This window comes from Bombus affinis, chromosome 6 (genome assembly GCF_024516045.1).
Source record: "Bombus affinis isolate iyBomAffi1 chromosome 6, iyBomAffi1.2, whole genome shotgun sequence".
NCBI classification, from domain to species: domain Eukaryota; kingdom Metazoa; phylum Arthropoda; class Insecta; order Hymenoptera; family Apidae; genus Bombus; species Bombus affinis.
In genome coordinates, this window is record NC_066349.1 from 9,652,200 (window position 1) to 9,670,120 (window position 17,921).

Consider the following 17,921-nt stretch of genomic DNA (forward strand, 5'->3'; position numbering starts at 1 on the left):
TTGGTCTATGCATGTAAGTGTCACGAGGTACACTTCTTTCATGTGAAGTCACATAATTCTTATGGTAAAATTGGTAATAAAATGTCTATGAAGTCTGCATACATTAGAAACATTGTAGAGTCAGAGCGGGGCTCGTTAAAGATACGTCACCAATGCGTATACATTTTAACGTCGAGGTCATCCTATGTCTAGGTCAAACCCATGATCTACGTGGAGTTTATAGAAAATCACTTTTAAAAATAAGATATTTCATTGAATAGACGTAGATACATAATAGTATCTGAATTTATTTTTGCGCGCTTTTAATTTTCATATAAAACAATATTAAAGATTATTCCTTTGTCGCAGAAACACATCATTATTATGTTCTTTCTACGTATTTGTTCCTTTTTTAATAAAATGCTATCGTTGAAAACAAATATTTCTACGAATAATCTATCATACATTTACTTCTGTTTTGTACATATTTTATTATGCGATGTTTGAAGGTTCCCACGTTTTCAAACCAGACAGTCTGCCATCTTAACGAAAACAATTGTACTTTTACATAAATGTATCCTTTTATCGTATGCAGTACACTACATAAGCTGTAGAAAACTACATTACCAACGACTATTTATATAGAAACTACGTATATGTCTTTATCTATTGATATATGACGCCACGTGATTGCAATAATATCAATGTTCTGTCACAAGATGGCAGTGCATGACAATATAACGATTATCCATCTTTTTCTACAAACTAAATATTAACTATTTATCATCAAATTACTTTTTTATATAATAAAGAATCTCTGTATCAACTTTTTAAACTGTTTGAATCTAGAATTTCTGAATTTTTCGTCATCACGAAAATTTGAAATTGTTAGTAGTTTGGCGCCAATATCGAATCGTTTCCTTTCCACAGTATGGCGCTACGTATCATGCCGGACATGCTGCACCCGAATTTGTACCGCCATATTGTCTCTCGTAAGCGAGGAAAAACATTGTGGTTGCGTGATGTGATTTTATTCGAAATTCAAGAGAAGTTGATCATTCAGTGTTCTTGGCACTTGATTATAATCGTTGGATAGATACGTACAGAAACTCGAAAAGAAGTTAGAGACCGATTGACAAGTAATTATACAGGTATGTCGGTCATTTTTGCAAACCTCGTGCTGCTGTGACTCGCCTAGCGGCTTTCCTTTGTTATCTTTTAGTTACCGTGATATAAAACTTATAAAGTTCCTAAATTGTTTCTAGTCTGTATTTAATATAGGTGTTCATTTAAGACAATACGATTATCTGTCGGGCAATTAAATTCCGATACATGATTCGAACGTGGTGACTAAGGTTATTATTTTCACCGAATGTGACCTTATAGTGCGTAGCGAGAGTTCCGATGACCACAATATGGGCATATTATATCAATTCGATTGACTAACTTAAATATATAACACGTGGTTTGTCTCATTATACCTGGTATCCTCTTCGTTTTCTCTATGGTACGAATCGCGTGTCTACTGTTTCACTCTTTACAGTGAAATATCGACACACGTCGTATGGCGATTGAGTTTTCTAGTCGCACACAACATTTGGAAATAACGTATTTCTGGAAGGTTATATATACATACATTCCTTAAACTTAAGTCTTTCTGCGTACTAATTCCCATGTTATATATATATATATATATATACGTTTGATTGTCTCGTGTACCGTTGTACTTTATCTTAGCTTGTACGAATGTATTGTATGAGCTAAAGTACATTGATTTAATTATATTATCTGCGTACTTGATAGATCATATAGGACTGTGTAGTTACCGCCGAGAAACTATATGTTTGATGCTTGTAGCGGCATTTTTGTATCTTCATTATCTTGTTTAGTTATTAACAACAATCGATAAAGTATTTCGAAAGCAGGCCATTTGGTAGGATACTGTATACTGTCTGCACTACCTATAGCGTGTTGTGTTCCTCCATGTGTGTACGGACATTTAAAGGGTCAACAGACTGTGGAGTCACTTTTAGTTACGTGCTATTTCTAAGATACGTTCGTACACTTTCCGATCATGTTGCTTCCTAAGGCGGTTGTCGCTGAATGTGGCATAGGTTATTTCCGTATAACGTTAGAATCATCAAGCGTAGTCACGTGACCACCTGTATGAAGTAAAATTGAAATTTCATTTATTGTTACGACGCTATTCGAGTTTATCTCGATAATAAATTATTGAAACACGTACTCTGTGGTACAGATATAAATTTGAGTATGTCGGTAAATAAAATATGTTAATCAAAATGTAATTTGCCATTTGTACGATATATTATTAATTGATAAATAAAAATACTATGAAAGTGTATTTTATCTGTCAACTAGTTCTATCGTTAGAATGTAGTATTTCACTTTTTCTATATAATTTGTAATATTAATTAGTATCTAAAATTGAAAAATACTTTTTAATTTATTTTAATCAAAATTCTAAATGAACATTTCTGTAAGGTCAGTTTTATATTGGACAACGTAGATTTGTACGTTTCCTTGAATTCACTGATAGATGAATTTATTATCAGTACTATAGGTTACAATGTAAACACAAAGTGTCTAATCTATAGCGATACGAAATGTTGTTAACAGGTCTTCGATTAAATCGGAGGTTAAGGGTAGCCACAGATTAATCAACACATATGCAACGAATTTAATTTTATTTATGACATTTTATCCGTATCTTGACATTTTATACATTTATAATATAAAGTAATAAATAACGGAACGTAAATATTCCACAACATTTTAAATATTACATCTCGATGTAGCAGTTAACACTTACTTAATAGTACTTCAATTTTGGTCCGTTATCGACTACAATTCCTTTTACGTAACGTCGTAATGATACAACAATTTTGCAACAGAGTGCATGTACTACTCAATCGATTCTCGATCTGTAACGTGGCGCGTCCCTAAATTGAAATTTTATCCGAAATATTTGGACGTTACTCTGTAACTGTTCGAACGATTGATTCGCACATTTCCTACAGAGGGTGCTAGAAGGAAAGTTTCGTACGAAAACGTGTTTCACGCGAGCAGCAGGATCTCTTTTGTATCCCTTTTTGTTGCACGTTTCATCGTTCTTCTCGCAGGTTCCTCTTCCTCTTTTCGTTCTCCTTCCTCGCAATACTCGTTACTCGTTACCCATGCTCGGTTACTTCATCGTTCTCTCTGCGCGTGCAGGTTGGACATTCCAAGAGCACGTTGAACCGTCGCGGTCACCTTCGTCTCTTGCATTTCTATACTGTCCCCAGTGTGTAACGATCTTGCCGGATAAAATCTGTCCACTCGTGGACGGGTGTCTCCCTCTCTGTCCACTGATAAAACTAATACGCGAAATTTTAAGTGGCGCTTGCAAACAGCACGTCCATCTCGATTCGTAATTACGACGCGCGCTCCTCCTTAGTCAGCGATGTGATAGTCACGATTGCATGCATTATTTTGAGATGAAAGCATCTTACAAACGCGGCTTGGTTGTATCGTGGAGAAATGACAAAGAGGACCTAGATACAACATCCGCGATCCAGATATCCTCGCATCCGGGTGTTCGAGATAATATCTGTCTTCGAAATTAATAACTCGAATCAACCAGAACTGATTTTAAAGGCATTAAGCAAGCATGTCGAATAGACTAGCAACGTCTAGTGTGTATTATAAGCCGGATCTTCACCGAACCAACAAAGAGCAACTTTTTATTGCTGTTCCATGTTCTTTGAAGAAGTCGCTAATGTGAACAAAATGTTTGTAAATGTTTGTAAATGCAGGTAACAAGATGTAGGTAAGAAGGTTGCTCATTGTTGAAGCGTTGGAGACTTGGCTAATCCTGTGTTCAATGGTTTTGACCATTTAAAGGGGGGGGGGGGGACAAAGGATTATTCGTATACGTCTTAGAGTTCGTTCGGCAGTTATGTGTTGATGAATTGTCGAAACGATCGATACACGCCTTAGTGTGGTTTATGGATTCTCTAAGAATTTTGTCTCGGAAGTTAAATCGTGGCGCGTAACCCAGTTCTCGACAGAGAGCGACTACTCACCGATCCGATCTTCGTCGGACAACAGTTACCGGTTTGATTTTAATTTAACTTTTCTTTTTTTCTCCTTTCGGTTTGTCCAACCTCCTCTCTCCCTCCTCTCTCTTTCGGGCAGCACGAATAACAGCTCGAGTCGTTTTCTTGTTTCACCTTGGCCAATCTCTCCTCTCTTACTTCTTGTACACTGTGTATGTCGAAAGAGATTAAGCAGCCTTTGAAGTTGTCTTCCTGATGAAATTTCTATGATAATTTGCGGACCGTTTCTTTCGTTCGTTCATGTTATTCGACGTCCGTTATCGTTAAAGACGATGCGGCTGTTGTACTCGCGACGGATGAATCGTAGTTCTCGTAACGTATCGAAGGGATTTTGACAATGTTTAACGCTCGATGAAAACTCGTGTATTTTTAATGCATTTAATACATTTAAAAATGCCAGTAGATAGGCAGACCTTTTGGTTTCTGCGGCCAATAATAAATTTGGAAATTTATTAAGAGATACTGCTACATTTGCTTGGCGACTTCATACATATTTCTGGTAATACATCAGTCAGACGTTGCCAAGAAATTAGTAATAAATTCTATAATGAAGTGAATATATATATCAGTCGTGTTTCGTCCATTTTCTAGTTTGATGCTTAGAAAGGTTACTGTGGATTATATGCTTCTAAAACAACTTTCAATTAGACGAAAGATCGGTATCGTTATCGAGTAAAAAAGTTCAAGATAGTGCACGACCGATTTAGATAGTATCAGCTATGCCATTAAAAAATTGTGCCAAGGAGAAAATATATGTATATATATATATAACGCGTGAATAATAATAATAGAGTTTGACAGTTTGCTATACGTAATAGAAAAATTCAAAAATTGTATTATTACTTTATTATGAACTATACTATACCATAGTTAGAATGTAATTGTGAATTACAATATTAATACTCCTACTAACTCGATGTTGCACTCTAGTGTTATACCAGAGTGCAACGATACTACTATAATACATATAGTGATAACACAATAAGATATTAAAATCTGTTACCACGTTTTGTTAACTGACTACTATATAATTACCATACTGTAACTATGACATTATGATGATAACGTGCTATTATAAGCGCCTGGTATATATAAAAATAAAATTGTCATTACTGTGTTATAAATACTGCTATAGTTATACAATAATTATTATATGAATTATAGTTACGCACCGTGCTATTTATTACTATAGCTGTTATTTACGAAATTTTATAAAAACTAAACTAAAAGTATATAGTAATATTATATCATAGTTACAATTAACAGATTTATGGTTAATATCGCCATATGAATCATAGTCGCGCGCTATAATTACATTCATTTTCGACATTTTATAAATACTATACTCTATAGTTACCATTAATAGAATTGTGGTATAGCTATCAGTTTCCAAAAATGTCTTCGCACAATGGTGCAATATTCAAGCTTAGTCGAGGTCAAAAATCTAATATGCCATCGAATATGCTACACTTGTAAATGCACTGTGTTCAATTTTTCTTCGCGCCTTACGTTGGAATTTGAAACGCATGAATGAGCGTAGATCGTATTCGTTCAGCAGTATAAATTTTCGATCGTTACACGAATCGATGCTGGCGGAATGTCTGCGTGACGTAAGAAACGCATTATCTATCATATGTGTCGCGTAATCGTTTCTCCACATTTCTAATTTTCACTATTCCAAATTTCCTCATTTCAAAAAATTTTAATTAAAAAAGTGAAAATGTTTAGTCATGTGTATTTTTATTAAGTAAAAGGAACGTGAGTTTCTTTCATTTCACAAGTTTCAGCTTGGTTTATCGTATTTTTAAATCGAGAAACATTTTTCGATTGGGAAATAAGCATCTTTTTACTATGGGCAGTCTGAATATCTTAAAAGTCACCGGTTTGCACTTGTTGGAACTACGCTTGCCTGATACTGTATCTTATGCTAGCTCTGATGATAGAAACTTACGATTTTACGCGACGTTGCGCAATTCCTTCGTTTCATCGTCAAATTTAATCCTTTTACTTTCGGCGAAGATTCCGCGATAAACAGCATAGGATAACTTTCTGAATCATATTGTACAAAAGGATGGACGCGCCGCTCTATAACTGCAACGCGCATATTACGCTATTTGTGCAGCGCAAAATTCAGGAAATTATAATTTCTTATCGTGCCAAATTATTAGGCGAATCGTTATCATCGGAAGATACAAATTGTCCATAATAATAGATAATATATTTGGAAAACTTTGACACGTGCTGTTCGATAAATAGTTTAATAAAAAGTAACATTTCCATCTGCGAATAAGTAGCGTAAATTAGCAGTGCTATTCTTCGAAATAAGTTACTCCTGTAATTCAAACCGCTTCCGTAACTATTCACTCACGAACAAACCATTTTCTAAAATTAAATTCTGCTCTTCTATATTCGATACTTCTAAGCCAACCTAAATACTAAAATTACGATTTCACTGCTACAATTTCACTCGATTTGACGTTATAAAAAATTAAAGAAAGGAAAAATAGAAAGGAAAAGAATTCGTAAACATTATCAGTACCATCATCGTGTGAACGCCCCTTAAGGTAATCGCGTCTGCGCATTTGCTAGCGGTTCCAGTTGAACTGCCCCCTCCAGAGGTAACCACGTGCTGAAAGCCGTGAGCGTTCCACACACCGCAGTACCGCGTTAGACGTGCTAGCAAGTAGTGCTACAAGCTAGTGTCTTCGACATAGTGACTTGTTAATTTCAGGTCGCCTATCGGAACTCTTGATTTTCACTGGTTCGTTCATTTTGCCGGTCTGTATAGCTGTGCGTCCGTTTTGCCGGTCTGTATACCTGCGCGTCCATTTTCCAAGCGAGTAAACGGCTTTGTGAAAGTATCGAACACAGATGGAAATAAGAATGGACGTAATATCGGTGAGTCGTAAATCTGATCTTCGTAGGACTGCTCGCCTGGTGCCTTGGAGTTCCATGGAACTATACCGAATTCATGTTTCATTCATCGTCAAAAGTTGAAGAAATTTATTCTAATTAAATTCAACGCGAAATATTTACTCGTGAGATTATATCTGAAGTTACTTTATATCGTATGATTTTTTTTTAAAAATGTGAAGAAGCAATGAAAATTGTATCTTCTAATTGTTTCATATAAGAAAATTTTGTAAAAGTGGGAGAAACAGATTACCATCGCATATGTCTACAATTTACGCTCGATCTAATCCATTCATCGTATGTGTTGTCTTTGAGAAATTGAAAATTCTTTGTGTTACACTCCCTAGTTTAATTCCATAGTATTTTATTAAATTGTGAAAATGACTCGGATGCTTTCTCTGAACTTCAGGTATCACAGATGGGAACTACAAGCCTGCATCAAGCGAGGGTGAATGCACTATACAGAGTGTCTCAAAGTATGTGATACGATTCGTGCAAAATAGAAGCTTCTTAAAGAAAAATATTAAGAATATAATATGTAATGAGAATATGTTACGGGATATTGACGTACATTTTCAATATGTACAATGTTTATTTCCCTTTTATTTTTTTTTTTATTTTTTCTTGTTTTCTTTTTGAAACATTCTGTATAATTTTTATTTGTGTTATATATTTTGAAGTGTGTGTATATAGCGAATTTATAGTATAAAATTAGGATGTTGTGTACATTCGATATAGAAACCACGTCTTTTGATACAATCGTATAGCGTGTCATATTTTGGAACATTCTATACATTTTAAAGCCCGAATCGACTCGACTTTTTATTTGATAAAAATTACACGAGACGATGAAAATTTTGATCGATAAAATATTCAATGAATGAACTCACATATCGGTTTTTTATTTACTAGCAGTCTCGGAAATTATAATTTAAATTCACTTTACACTTAAATTCTATTTGAAACTTTCCTTCGAATAAAAATGAATTAAACTTTTGTTTGTATTTCATATCCTTAGTGTACTTCAAATTCTGATTAAAAACTTGTTTTATCGTATGTTATTTTTACAAATTTTTTGATTTTCAAAGAGATGTTAATAGATAAGCATGTAGCATATTTGTGCGTATATATGTTAATTAATTTATTGAGTGAACTTATATGTTTTTGCGTGTATTTAAATTGTAATTGATGTTGTACGGTACGTACAATTAAATGGTGATCTAAGATTCGATATTAATCCTCGTATTATCTTAAAAGTGTACAAGAACGAGTAGATTTTGAGAGTATTTAATCTTGGTTTTATTGGATATGACAATGAATCTTTTTATATTTGAAGAACAAGCCGTTTGTTTGTATACAGTGTCTGTACTCTTAATTAAGCTATTCGAACGAATACAGTTGTGACCGGAAGTTACGCTTGTGAAACGGTAATTAACAAAGGAAACCGAGTAAGACGAGAGTCTGAATAAGAATTAAATTTCATCGACTTTGCGCGCTCGCTGTAATGTGGCCGTTTTATCGTAATTTAAAAATATAACGCGCTAAAATACGTAATGCTAACAACGTACTACGTACCACGTGTTAGAATAAAATTTATCAAACTGATTACAATATTTTAGATGATTGTATAGTTTGTTGCATAGTAATAATTTGTCACTCTAATCTATCGTTTATAATCATTATGTTTAATTTACAATTTTTAGATTTCTTATTAGTATTAACGTTTTAATTATGCATTATATTTATTTTCAGTGTAAAAAGGTTCCCAGTATCAACAGCTACGGTGGATTGGAAAAATGTTTGCTGCTCATACCCAAATGGTAAAGTGGACATTCCCTGCTTTTGCCCTTATAATTGGTCTATTGTGGTACAAACGGCGTCAAGCAGACAGAGCTGATCCAGGTGGAATAAATAAAAAGTGTCACAGTAAAGAGAATATTACTGAACAGGAAAAGGAAATTGCTTCGTCAGATTCTAATTCAAGTCTTTATGATTCTGGTATACAAACTAATGAAGTCTGTTCATTGAGCCCTTCTAATCAACGAGTAGAAGAGATTGTTTCTACTCCTAGAAAAACAAGCGAAAATTTAGATATTCCGCAAAAAAAGTCTGACTCACCGTGTATTTCTGCGCATTCTAAAACTCCTCCTAATGATGACGGTGAAGCATGGTATAATTTCGTAGATACCTCGTCGAAAATGGAAATACAATTAGGTAGTAACCCAATAATAAGCAATTTCGATATGGTTGCAAGGAGTAGAGGTGCTTCCTCTTTGGAAGAAGCCACTGATTCTGATGATAAAGTATTAAAGATATTTGAAAATATCGCTGAGGAAGAAGAACAAAAGTTAGCGCCTGAAAATAAATCAACAGAAGTTGTCAATCAGAATGAAGAGAATGATACAAACAATGAATGTAATTATCTACCAAGCGAAGAACCATCTGCTTCCACGCCACTGAAAGATAATGTTAAAACACCGGCTCGAACATTATCTGAAAGAGATTCTGCTAACCATAGTCCAGTTTCTGGTGTCTTAGAAGGCAGTGTCACAGATGAAGCAAGAAGTGAAGGGAGTACAGATAGTGGAAAAGGTAAACATTGGATGAGTATTAAATGATCTATATTTAAGGATGTTATATCGTTGATACAATGTCATACTTATTGTAGGTGGAAGTATCAAGGGTCATACAAAGGACACTGTAATGCCAATGATATATGAATTTAGCATACCACAAACTTTAGTTGGACGACTAATTGGTCGGCATGGATGTTTTTTGCAAAATATTCGACATAAAACTGAAGTAAACATAGTCCTCAAACGTCATCCTATATCGAGAGACCAAAAACTTTGTGCCATAGAGGGTTCTACAGAAGGAATAAACGTCGCTCTAGAAATGATACGACAAAAGTTTCCAGAAAAAAAGTTTCCACAGTTAACACTTCACCAGATTTCACCATCAATAGCACCTGAACATGGCCCTTGGATTGCTGAATTAAGACAGTTATCATTAGTGGAGGGTATGAATAATGATGTTGTTATATGTCACATAGTGAAACCAAACAGATTATTCGTACAAATTCCTACTCATCCTACCTATCCATCCCTACGGATCTTAGACGAAAGGATGACACAATTATACAACACGACGGAGTCACCACCAGCGCCAGATGAACTTACTAGTACGTTTATATCGTATTTTTACGATTGTTTTTTCTTTCCATTTAGCTGTAATAAAAGTTCTCAAATATTCTTTTTTTATTCAATTTATAGGTGGTATGATCTTAGTTGCAAAATGGTATAATACGTGGGTCAGAGTATACGTCGAACAACCAGATCCTCATGGCGAACAGCATTTAGTACGACTTGTTGATCACGGAGGTTATTGGGTGTTTAGTAGTTCAGAAATGAGAAAAATTAGGTCAGATTATCTTTTGTTACCGTTTCAAGCAATTGAAGTATTCGTGGCAAATGTACAACCAAAAGATGGTACGCACATTCCTACATTTCCGTGTGCAATTTTTTATATACATATATAAATTGTTAATTATGTACAGGTGAATGGAATCAAGAAGCTTATAGTACAGTTGTTCACATGTGTACTGGAATTGTTGGTCAAGCTCAAATAGAAGGTTACATCAATACAAACACATATATTAGTCTTTATCTTAATATTCAGAAACATGGGGTAAGTAAACGCTAATTTTGTAAAAAAAATTTTAAGGTTTTTTTATTGATTAAAAATATAAATATTTGTATGAGTTTATTATAACATGACTAATTATTTTTTCCAATTAATGAGTTTCTTAAATTTGTTATACGTCGCAGGTGATATCCCTCGCCGATGAATTAATAGCTCGTGGATTCGCGGAATCCATATCATTAGAAAATACAATTCCAGAAGAAGGTATATTAATCTCTTAAGGTATGAATTAGAATTTAGTCTTTAATAACTATACTTGTAAAGAAACCATGATGATATGTGATTACGTAATTTTTTTAGTCATTATATGCGTATATGATTCATTCTCATTCTCATATTTCATACATTAAGGAAAAATACCAAGGAAATGATACTTTCTATCATTAATTTGAATGTTTTTATTAATACCAGCAGTTTTCTACATCCTGTTCGATATGCCATCTATTAAATCTATTGAATCATATTTATTGAACCTAGATTGATTTACATGACATGTTGCATATACATTCTCTTGTTAATACATTACGTATCAATGAACATATGTAAGGATAAACAATATTTAACGAGCATTTATAAATACTCCTCATGTATGATTTATAACAAGTACAAATGTAAACTATTGTGTTTAGAGTGTGGCATTTTTACGTGCATGGTTAATAGGATTTTTTAATAGTATTTATCATGTTACTGGACGGAAAAAAGGATTTAGATCAACTTTAACAGACAATAGATAATTAAGCAAAAGAAAACACTCCTCCCCGTACTTATATGCTGTCAAGAGGTACAATAGATTTATTAAATGCCAAATGTACAATATATAATACGTATATATAAAACGCCACATTCTAGCGGCTAATTCGAGTAATAAGAAATTAGAAAGAAAAGGGACATTTATTGTACATTTAATATGATATTCAAATGATTTATAACATAGGAACAGTTATTTTACGGTATGATAGTGTAATATACGTTTCTGTAAAGTACAGTGAATGAGAATTATAGATGTTCATGAATTGCAAAAGCTACACAATACTTTTACTTCTAAAAACTTGTGGAATTAAGTTGTCCTTCTATTGGTTTTTTCTCCTTTTTTTTTAATGAAAGTAATAGTGCAAATCCAAATTGTTACATTAAGTTCGGATTTCAAATAAAATGCAAAAAACACAAAATGCAAGGGAAAATATTTCGGATTATTAAGTTCTCTATCTCTAAGCAGACTTCAATCATATGTTTGTAAATAATGTAACATTACTAGTATGTTTATAAAATATTTATATAATACATCATATAATGGTTATATAATAGAAAATGAAAAAACAATGGTTACATGCTAGCTCTACGTGATAAATATGACAAGATATACAGAGGTAGCAAAAATTTATATATTTTATACTTATCAAACACTAATAGAGAAAAGTGATTGCATTATAACTACACTGGACGAATCGGGAAATTCGCGTCTCTGTGTGACTTGTATTACTTACTACAGGTCAAATTTGTTTATTCTAACGTAATTTTTAAATGTAAATTAAACTATATAGGAAACCTATTTTGTCTAAATCGTATGAAATCGTTGTATAAATACTCCATTCCTTCTCTTTTTCTTTTCTTTTTCTCATGCTGTATTTAATACAAAAGAAACGATCACGGTGGTGTTGTTAAATAATTTGGATTAATGCCATTAAATGAAAACTTCATTATCGATATTTTCTATATATTTAACGTTGTAACTTATTGTATAATCTATATTACGTTGAATAGATATTAAACGTTTAAACAAATATCTTTTTCACATAGGAAACATTTTTTACGAAGCTTTCTTCATAATACTAATTTCTTCCTATGTAATTTTTGCTTTCGGTTATCGCGGCAGGTATAAATTGTTACCTTTTTACTTCCTAAAGATTCCGCTTAATATTTATTTACTTAAACGTTTATCTCATTTCAATTATGTACTGCTATCGAGCAGATTACGAAGAGACTGGTAGTCTTTTCTATAGATTGTACGGTGTATTGTTTATATTTAATCATAGAACGTGTTCTGCGGTTTACTTTTGAGTGTTTTCACAAACCGCAGCCATATTTGTTATGCATAGAAATAAAATACCATTAAGCGTGATAAAAATCGAGAAAAAGTAGCAAAAAAATGTGATGTTTGCTGCAGAGAAACAGTTTTATACTGTTACATGTTAATATTTACAGTTTATTGATACGTAAACACTATAGAGATATTTGTATAGGGATATACATAGGATACATTTATTAAGCCGCTTATTAAACTGTATGTGCTTCAATGTATCACCATCGTGAAAGAGAATTTTTTTAAATCGTTGAAATCTTCTTACTTCAGGGTTACAATTCTAAGCGTATGTATGCAACGAAACAATTATACAAATATATTTTATTATTTGGTACGTCTTCCAACCAGAAGAAGTACAGATAATAAGATTTTGTTATATTAGCCTCTTAAATTCTAAGTAGGATACTTTTTACGTTGCGTACATGTATATAGCACATGCGATCAACAATAGCACCCAATTACTCCTGTTTCTTACGATTTCATTTATCATTATCGATTAAATTAAACTCATTTTGTATATATCTCAATGTAATCTTCGGCGTTCTCATTAAATTTGCATCATTTTAATTGTACTATCTTTATTCTTCCTGCGATACTACTATATTTTTTACAATAAATATTTACGGCAACAAATATGTTCAATTTTATTAGTGTTTAAGTTTCTATCCCCCTTGAAAAGTGAATGTCTGTTGATGTTATCCTGTCTACCCTATATAAAAATTTTACCTGCTTATCTGATCTCGATACTTCGATTGTTACAAACTGGTGTGTTATTAACGACTGTTGGCCATCGGGTCGGGTCTCCGAGTAACTGTCATTCGTGTGGGTTTACAGCAACTCAGGCCTCACAGTTAACGGATTTTCCCACTATATACGTATACCTGGCCGTAACAGTCCTCGGTGACCATAAACTAACGCAATTATGGAAATTCTCCAAGGTTGCCAAACGACTATTAAACGGACTGTCCATTAAATACGACATTGCTTATGCCCAATTCTCCTGCATGAAATTGGCTATGAAAGGGAGAAGTCGAAGACAAAAGCCATTTTTCCCGTCTTTTCGTCGTTAGGACCTATAAAACATTCGAAGCAATCAGAACGGCTCGAACGGTTGAACTTTGTTAACTTAGAATCATCCATACATCGAATAGTCAGAACACTCGCGCAAGATAGTTTATACAGAATAGTTACGCGCAACATTAGGCACGATTACTGAGCAGCTTCCAGTATTCCGTAAATAGTTTTATTTAAATAGTCAACCACATACAATGTTTTCTTTTCTCCGAACGAGGATGGTCCTTCGAACTAATTAGTTCTTCGTCGGCACACACGTGCAAGCGCCAACAAAGCTGCAGCGATTTAGATTGCAAGCAGCAATCATAACAATGTTTTTATTTATATTCTTATTTATAACTTTATTCACATATATTATATAGTCAATCTGTTTTTTGTTAAACCTTTCGTTCGCTGTACAAAGTATGCATTTATTTTAATAAAATCCATTTACTTCCTTTTTTATAGAACCCTTTACAGAAGTAACTTATTCTACATCGAAACTGAAATTTTTGGCTTCTCGGAAAATTTGTCGGCCGATTTTGCAATTTTGTATCAGAAAAATATAATAACATAGAAGATGGAACAATTTTGATAATTCTTGCAACTTGACGTCATACTTCAGGAATTTGTTTTAGTTGAAACTTTCGGATTTTCGAAGAAATTTTTCGTCAAAATCTTCGATTTTGTACCAGGAGAATATAATCTTGCAGAAGGTAGTATTATCTCGATAATTATTGGAATTTGATATCATTTCTCGAGATTTCTGAAAGCTATTTTGTGTTCCTTTTTATACGATTCCTCTTTAAAATTCGCGAATTCTATTTCATTCTCCGATTTCATTTTTTGAATTTTTGTGGGTAATGTAAGATGCTGTTAGGCTATTTTGATTTATTGAAACTCTTTTTAAATGCATTTTGTATAATTATTTTACAGTAAATAATTCATTTTTTATTTTATTATATATTCATTTCCAAAAACGTTGCTGATTGCTGTTTATTGCTGTTGGTTACTGCTAGCTGTCTATGGTATCCTGATTGTTGCTTCTGTCCTTAAAGAAGCTTTGCCGTAATCGATGTAAAAAAGCAATTTATTTCTAATACTTAAATAAACCATTAAGCAATTTTTGTTCTTTCGTTAAGAATATTATCAATTATTAGAAGAATATTATCATTAAAGAAATATGGTAACTAAAAGTCTTATTTAAGTAAAACTTTCTCATTAATTGTTATATTATTTTGTATTATTTATTACATTTGGTTCTAGCGGAAGAGAATGATTTAAATAACGGATAATTTATTCAGTTGACTGAATATGAAACGAAAAAATAGCTGATTGAAATATAGAAGAAAATAAAGATACGTAAGAAGCTTTACTCAAGATCAGCGCTGAATTGTACTCTTATTTCCCATCTTATCTTATGAAGGTATTCTAATACACGAATCTTTTCCAAGAATATGCACAAATATTTCTCTAACTGTACCGATGGCTAGTGATAGCAGAAAATATGCACAGTCCTACAGTTGGTACCAGCGTGATAAAGGAAATTGAGAAATTACGATTTTACATATATTACGGTTGAGTTTCAGCTTTTGCATTGATCAGTAATTTGATATATCAACACTAATTATTAAGTCAGTTGAAGAAAACCTAGTATTACTTGGTATTGCGTATTATTTAGGCTGTGATCTCAATTATGATTTCATTAACAACTGACAGGAATCAACGATCACACGTATTAGTACCGGTACTTCTTAGTGCATGTGTAATTCCAATTTCTATGGTGTTTTGGGTTATAAATGTAGCATATTCGACTTTTTATTCGGATTCTGGAAATCACTTTAAACGTATGTTAAATAATTAGTCGCAGTATGACGACTTTTTGTTTTACATTGTACCGTTCCAATTGTTTTGAAAAATATAACCTTCTTTTTTAGAGAATCTAGTCATATCACCATGGAGATGGCTAATCGTAGTTGTGTTACCAATTTTTATGGCCTTTTGGGGGTTGAGAAGAAAGAGTGTGGATATTAGCGGCGCTATTCTTGGTAATAAACTTTATCTCGAATTTTACAATATGTAAGAAATGTACTTTATAGACAGAATAAAGTATTTTCTATTTAAGTTATTTGATATTATTAGTGTTTATATAATATGACTGGTTGAATATATTGTTCATTATTAACATACAATAAAAATATTGAAAATATATAATGTAAAATGCAAATAATTGAAATAACTATGAATAAAGTATATGGTGGTTATATTATGTAACTTATGTTTAATAAGTTTCTACTTGCATTGTAAACTATCTATGGAATATTGTATTGCAGGATTATTTATGGGTTTTGTTCTGACACTTACCAGTTTTTCTCATGTGGCTTGTCTCTTTATATTCCTTGTTTCTTCTACTAAGGCAACTAAGTTTTGTGCCAAAGAGAAGAAAAAGTTTGAATCTGACTTTAAGGAAGGAGGTCAAAGAAATTGGATTCAAGTGCTATGTAACGGTGGTATGGCAACACAATTAGGTCTCTTATACTTATTGGATGTAGGAAGTGCAGAGCACCCAATTGATTTCGACAAATATTACAGAAGTTCCTGGTTGTCAGTAGGAATCTTAGGTACATTCATCAATAATGTATGTTATGTCCAAAGTAAATAATTTTAGAATTTAGAAACTTAATTTCAAAAATGTATTTGTTGCTGTTAATTATTATAATTTATTAGGAGCTTTCGCTTGCTGTAACGGAGATACTTGGGCTTCAGAAATTGGGACAGTTGTGGGTACTAAAGATCCTTTTCTTATTACCACACTAAAAAGAGTTCCACGAGGTAAGAATATTGAAACCTAAAAGTTCTGTATTTATATAAGAAGAAAATATAATGGACAAGTAGCCAAAGATAAGCAACTAAATATGGAAATACTAGTCTTTATTAATGATATCATTATCTAAAAATGTCTTTAAACGATTGTTATATCAAGTTTAAGATCTTACATTTCATTGGTAATCTATTTGTAGGGACAAATGGTGGTATTTCCTGGGTAGGTTTGCTCGTTTCTATACTAGGTGGTATAACTGTGGGTTTATCTTATTATTTAACAGTATTGATAACTGTAGACACAGTTATACTGCAATTAGCAGCACCACAGTGGCCAATTATTATTATTGGAGGAATCGGAGGTCTCTTCGGTAGTGTAATAGACTCATTTTTAGGAGCTATGTTGCAATATTCTGGTAAGATATCTATTTTATATTGTCATTTAGAATATGAATGTAACTTACATTCAAATTGATAATTTGTAGTTTTAATCATAGGAATAAATGAGAAAGGGAAAATAGTAGAACGTCCTGGAAAGCGTGTGAAACACATATGTGGTAGACAAATTTTGGATAATCACAGTGTGAATCTTTTATCTAGTGTTATCACTGCACTTACATTACCAGAAATTGCAAAATTAATTTTAAGTATTTAAGGAAATATATGTATAATTATGTCATTAGATGTATATATATTTTTTTGCATGTTCAACTATATATACATGAAAGAAGTATATTTATGGCGAATATTTTTTACATCTCTATTTTGTATAAAAGACACGTGACGAAATTTGATATGATGACTTATAATTTGTACCTATAAAAAGCAAATATGTAAAAGTTGTATCCTTTGGAAGTAGACTTGAAATCAAAAATGTATTTAAAAAATATTAAATTATGTTGTAAAAAGTTATATAATCTAATTTTAATTGTAATTTAAACCTTAATAAAAACTTATTAAGAAAAATAGCACAACTTTTTGTTAATAAAATCATATACGTATACGTTTTATACATACATTGTCTAACATTACTTCCTACGTGATATTTAATGTAAAAATTAAGAACTGTTTTTTTCGTTAATATAGAATGAAAATGTTTGTCTTTCAAATTTGAAAGTGATAAGCAATCTAACAGAAAAGAGTTTGGGAACTTGAATTATATCAATGTGTTTCAAATTCAATATACATTAATCTTTTATATATTCATCTATCTCAAAATTTTGAATGTTCAATTAATAATAAAGTTTTAGTTTCTTGTA

The 17,921-nt window shown here is 32.4% G+C and overlaps 2 protein-coding genes and 2 long non-coding RNA genes across 9 annotated transcripts; 2 read left to right on the forward strand and 2 right to left on the reverse strand.

The window, feature by feature from the left end:
* The first annotated feature begins 933 nt into the window (after positions 1-933).
* On the forward strand, positions 934-13,356 carry LOC126917893 (KH domain-containing protein akap-1). Of its 5 annotated transcripts, XM_050725309.1 has the most exons (8): positions 934-1,130; positions 6,826-6,992; positions 7,417-7,483; positions 8,760-9,599; positions 9,676-10,188; positions 10,280-10,495; positions 10,564-10,694; positions 10,835-13,356. In XM_050725309.1, the coding sequence occupies exons 4-8, from the start codon at positions 8,804-8,806 to the stop codon at positions 10,928-10,930; spliced, it is 1,752 nt and encodes a 583-aa protein (XP_050581266.1). In that variant the 5' UTR covers positions 934-1,130; positions 6,826-6,992; positions 7,417-7,483; positions 8,760-8,803; the 3' UTR covers positions 10,931-13,356. The 5 variants fall into 5 exon arrangements, with proteins under 5 accessions (XP_050581266.1, XP_050581265.1, XP_050581267.1 ...); XM_050725308.1 differs by lacking the exon at positions 7,417-7,483; XM_050725310.1 differs by lacking the exon at positions 6,826-6,992.
* LOC126917914 (uncharacterized) lies at positions 995-2,090 on the reverse strand. Its single transcript, XR_007711132.1, has 2 exons — positions 1,776-2,090; positions 995-1,593 (listed from the first exon to the last, which is right to left on the reverse strand). It is a non-coding gene; the product is annotated as an uncharacterized LOC126917914 (long non-coding RNA).
* On the reverse strand, positions 2,666-4,385 carry LOC126917911 (uncharacterized). The gene is made up of 2 exons (XR_007711129.1): positions 4,062-4,385; positions 2,666-3,586 (listed from the first exon to the last, which is right to left on the reverse strand). It is a non-coding gene; the product is annotated as an uncharacterized LOC126917911 (long non-coding RNA).
* A 1,993-nt stretch (positions 13,357-15,349) lies between the features above and the next one.
* Positions 15,350-17,630, forward strand: LOC126917901 (transmembrane protein 19). Of its 2 annotated transcripts, none has more exons than XM_050725337.1 (6): positions 15,350-15,689; positions 15,780-15,890; positions 16,176-16,463; positions 16,570-16,674; positions 16,863-17,078; positions 17,148-17,630. In XM_050725337.1, the coding sequence occupies exons 1-6, from the start codon at positions 15,539-15,541 to the stop codon at positions 17,315-17,317; spliced, it is 1,041 nt and encodes a 346-aa protein (XP_050581294.1). In that variant the 5' UTR covers positions 15,350-15,538; the 3' UTR covers positions 17,318-17,630. The 2 variants fall into 2 exon arrangements, with proteins under 2 accessions (XP_050581294.1, XP_050581295.1); XM_050725338.1 differs by having other exon boundaries at positions 15,351-15,689; positions 17,160-17,630.
* Positions 17,631-17,921: the final 291 nt, after the last annotated feature.

What these genes read in the sequence shown, in the direction of transcription:
- LOC126917893 (XM_050725309.1), top strand. Translation starts at nt 8,804, where the DNA reads ATGTTTGCTGCTCATACCCAAATGGTAAAGTGGACATTCCCTGCTTTT. An exon ending in AAATGTACAACCAAAAGATG is followed by an intron (nt 10,496 to 10,563) that starts GTACGCACATTC and finishes AATTATGTACAG; the next exon opens with GTGAATGGAATCAAGAAGCT. An exon ending in TTAATATTCAGAAACATGGG is followed by an intron (nt 10,695 to 10,834) that starts GTAAGTAAACGC and finishes TATACGTCGCAG; the next exon opens with GTGATATCCCTCGCCGATGA.
- LOC126917901 (XM_050725337.1), top strand. Translation starts at nt 15,539, where the DNA reads ATGATTTCATTAACAACTGACAGGAATCAACGATCACACGTATTAGTA. An exon ending in TTCTGGAAATCACTTTAAAC is followed by an intron (nt 15,690 to 15,779) that starts GTATGTTAAATA and finishes CTTCTTTTTTAG; the next exon opens with AGAATCTAGTCATATCACCA. An exon ending in GTTGTCAGTAGGAATCTTAG is followed by an intron (nt 16,464 to 16,569) that starts GTACATTCATCA and finishes ATAATTTATTAG; the next exon opens with GAGCTTTCGCTTGCTGTAAC.